Source organism: Thamnophis sirtalis, unplaced genomic scaffold (assembly GCF_051295495.1).
Source record: "Thamnophis sirtalis isolate CommonGarterSnake01/CBP01778 unplaced genomic scaffold, rThaSir2_p1.2 scaffold_2, whole genome shotgun sequence".
In the NCBI taxonomy this organism is placed as follows: domain Eukaryota; kingdom Metazoa; phylum Chordata; class Lepidosauria; order Squamata; family Natricidae; genus Thamnophis; species Thamnophis sirtalis.
Window position 1 is genome coordinate 106,064,979 of NW_028261382.1, and position 3,302 is coordinate 106,068,280.

Genomic DNA, 3,302 nt, shown 5'->3' on the forward strand with positions numbered 1-3,302 from the left:
AGGTTCAGAGTTCCTCCCTGATTTGTCATTAGCTCTTTAGGGAAAATACATTGAATAAATAATGGTTTTTTTTTCCCTTCCATAAAAATTATATAACATTGTTTTAGTTTCAGTTGCTTCTGTGTCTGTCCTCAGTAATATGAAATTCTACTTAATTACAGGCAATAAAGCTATAAGAAATGATTTAGACGTAATTGCTCTAATACAATAGATACACAATCTGTATGTATGTAGGAAGAGAAGCCAGTTCATAAATATTACCACTTTAAATGTCTTCAGTCTGATTCTTTTCTGCTGGAATCATTCACCTTTTTTCATTTAAATGTGATTTCATAAGGTCTTGTTATATCAGTTGTCTTCTTTTTGATACAGTTGATTTGATGAATCCTTGTTTGGTGGAGTTGCGGATATAGGATTCTCCAGATATTGTTGAGCTAGAATTCCATTATCCTTCACCTTTGGTCATATGCCTGATATAATCTAGGACGTTTTGAAAGCTACATGTGTCCATCCTTGGCTTGGCCTTTCTATGATGAATGCCTTGAAAGGTGTGAATGCCCACTTTGAAAATTCTCAACAATGGTCCTACTGACTTGACATCGAAGTTCAAAAATAGAATTGTAGGCCATTCAAGTAGAGGAAGGCAGAACTAAAGCAAGCTAATTAATCATCAGGTTGGGCATGCTAGGTAAATAGGTTATTTGAAAAATGTTTTGATATTGCACAAAGATAATTTTTTTATTAATTTTTTTTATTTTATCAATTTCATATATACATTCACAATTATATGATCTCATCACTGTTATTAATAATATGTATTTATAACAATTTTTTTCCTACAGTTGACAATATACTTGAAAATTGCTTTCTTACCATCCCATAGATCCATCTTATCTTACAACGGTCCTACTTCTTCTTCCCTCCCTCCCTCTTTCCTTCCCTCGTTTCTTCTTTCCTATTCTCCTTCCTTCCCTCCTTCCTTCCCTCCCTCCTTCCCCCTTCCCTCCCTCCTTTCTTCTCTCCTTCTCTGCTTCCTTCCTTCCTTCCTTCCTTCCCTCCTTTCTTCTCTCCTTCTCTCCTTCCTTTCCCCCTTTCTTCTCTCCTACATTCCCTCCTTCCTTCCCTCCTTTCTTCTCTCCTACTCTCCTTTCTTCCCTCCTTCCTTTCCTCCTTTCTTCTCTCCTTCTAAATTGTCTGCACAAAGGGTGGATTCAGGCACAAATTAATCAGTATAGAGATCAGTTCCCATTAAATAAAAAAGGAAATTATGGGCTTGCTTGGAAAGAAATGATTGTATCTTAGGAATGACAATGGTGATATTTAAAGAGTTGAGATCTTGGAACTTTCTTCAGTTTACATTTGATCAGTACAATTTTCTTCCTCCTTGAAAACTCTCTGAAGCACTTCTTTCATGCTTCTCTGAGTTTTATCCTTCTGTCTCCCCACTAGGTAATAGATCATGGGGTTAATGCTGCTATTGATGCAGGCACATAAGTGGCCATAATGCATAAGATGGGGATGAATGTTTCCGAAAGCATACTGGATAAAATAAAAGGCATTTAGTGGAAAAGCCAAGACTAAAAAGAAGAAAAGCGTGAGCAAAATAGCTGTCAAAAGCTTCCTCCGCCTTTGGCTTTTAGATACGAAGCAGATTTTGATAAATAAGGTGACACTGGAGATGGTCATCAGTGGGAGACAAAGCACAATGTTAACGATGAACTGATATATCACCCAACTCTTTCCAAATCCAAGAACTGTTATAATTGTGAAGTGAATTGAACAGAAGATGAAGGAAACGGCCCAGATGACAGCACACACGGTCGTAAACATGTGCACCGGCCGGTGGCATCGATACCAAATTGGGAAGAGGACCGAAAGACACCTGTCGATGCTGATGACTGTCAGGAGAAATTGTCCCGCACTGTACATTAACCGCAGGATCATTTGGAAGAGTTCGTAGGGAAAGTTACAATACAGACGTGTAAAAAGCCAGTGGATTTTGATAATCAGCTCAAAGGTGAGAAAACCAAAGTCTGCAACAGAAAGGTTGATAATATAAATGGCAAAAGTGTTCCTCTTAATGGAGGAGCCCAGCAACCAGATCACGAGGCCATTGGCCAACATTCCCAACACACAGAAAAGTATAGTGAAGATTGCAAAAATAAGCACTTCTTCTTCTTTGCCAGAATCATTACAGGTTCTTTTTTTGCCAGTGAATGTTGCATTGATTTGTGATAAGACAGTGAAAGGAGAAGGGGATGCCATATCCATTATGATTCAGTCTTTTCTCTTCCTTCTATAGCTGCAGATACTCATTTTGGAACAAAAGAGAAACAATTTTGCATTAGTCTTAATCTTAGACTCAGTCTTAGTCTTAAAACCGCATATTACAAGGTAATCTCTAGATTAGCAGTCCTGTCCTCATAATTATGCATGCAAGGATGCTCTTTGTATGGTTGAAATAAGGGTGATGATCTGGATTTGCTTATATGATTAAAAAGTGTTATATGAACATCTTAGGATTCATCATGGCAATGATTGGTAGTGGAGGTCACCTTCTATCTATGGATCATCTCTGGTCCTATCTGATGCACTCATGGAATAAGGCAGATTGTGACTTCAAATGGTAAGCAATATGGATTAATTAATGGGAAGGGAGGGAATTTGATTTTGTTAAACTAAAAGGAAGGGAAAGAATGTACAAAATAAAAATGAAGATGCTCCAATCTGGGGGTCTCCAACCTTGGCAACTTGAAGACTTGTGGACTTCAACTCCCAGACTTCCTCAGCCAGCGAAGATGGGCGTTGAAGTCTTCTGGGAGTTGAAGTCTTCTGGGAGTTGAAGTCTTCTGGGAGTTGAAGTCTTCTGGGAGTTGAAGTCCACAAGTCTTAAAGTTTTCAGGGTTGGAGAGCCCTGCTCTAATCTTCTGGAGTTGATGTATGGGACAGGAGCAAAAAAAAGAGCTTATTGTATTTTACTAATAAAAATGGATCCTATACAGAATGTGTACATTAGCAGAAGCTCACTCAAAGCATGTAAAATTATTGCATCATGGATTGCATGGGTTAAATAACAATCTCAATCTGAATATGAAATGGGGTTGATAGAATCTGAGGTGGGAAAAAGAAGAAATGGCAAGAAACAATAAAGAAAAATAATTCTCTCTCTACATATTAGGAAACAAGGCAGCAATTGTGTAGAGAGATACCTCATCAGGCTAATTATTCCATAAAGCACCTATATTCAGTGGAAGCATGGAAATATTACCAGGCTCAACAGGTAATATTCAGAGTTCAATAAC

The 3,302-nt window shown here is 37.9% G+C and overlaps 1 protein-coding gene across 1 annotated transcript; it reads right to left on the reverse strand.

Annotated features, from left to right (window-relative positions):
• Window positions 1-1,353: 1,353 nt before the first annotated feature.
• On the reverse strand, window positions 1,354-2,271 carry LOC148049099 (mas-related G protein-coupled receptor member H-like). The gene has a single exon (XM_087703556.1). It carries the CDS (start codon window positions 2,269-2,271, stop codon window positions 1,354-1,356), a length of 918 nt encoding a protein of 305 aa, XP_087559682.1.
• Window positions 2,272-3,302: the final 1,031 nt, after the last annotated feature.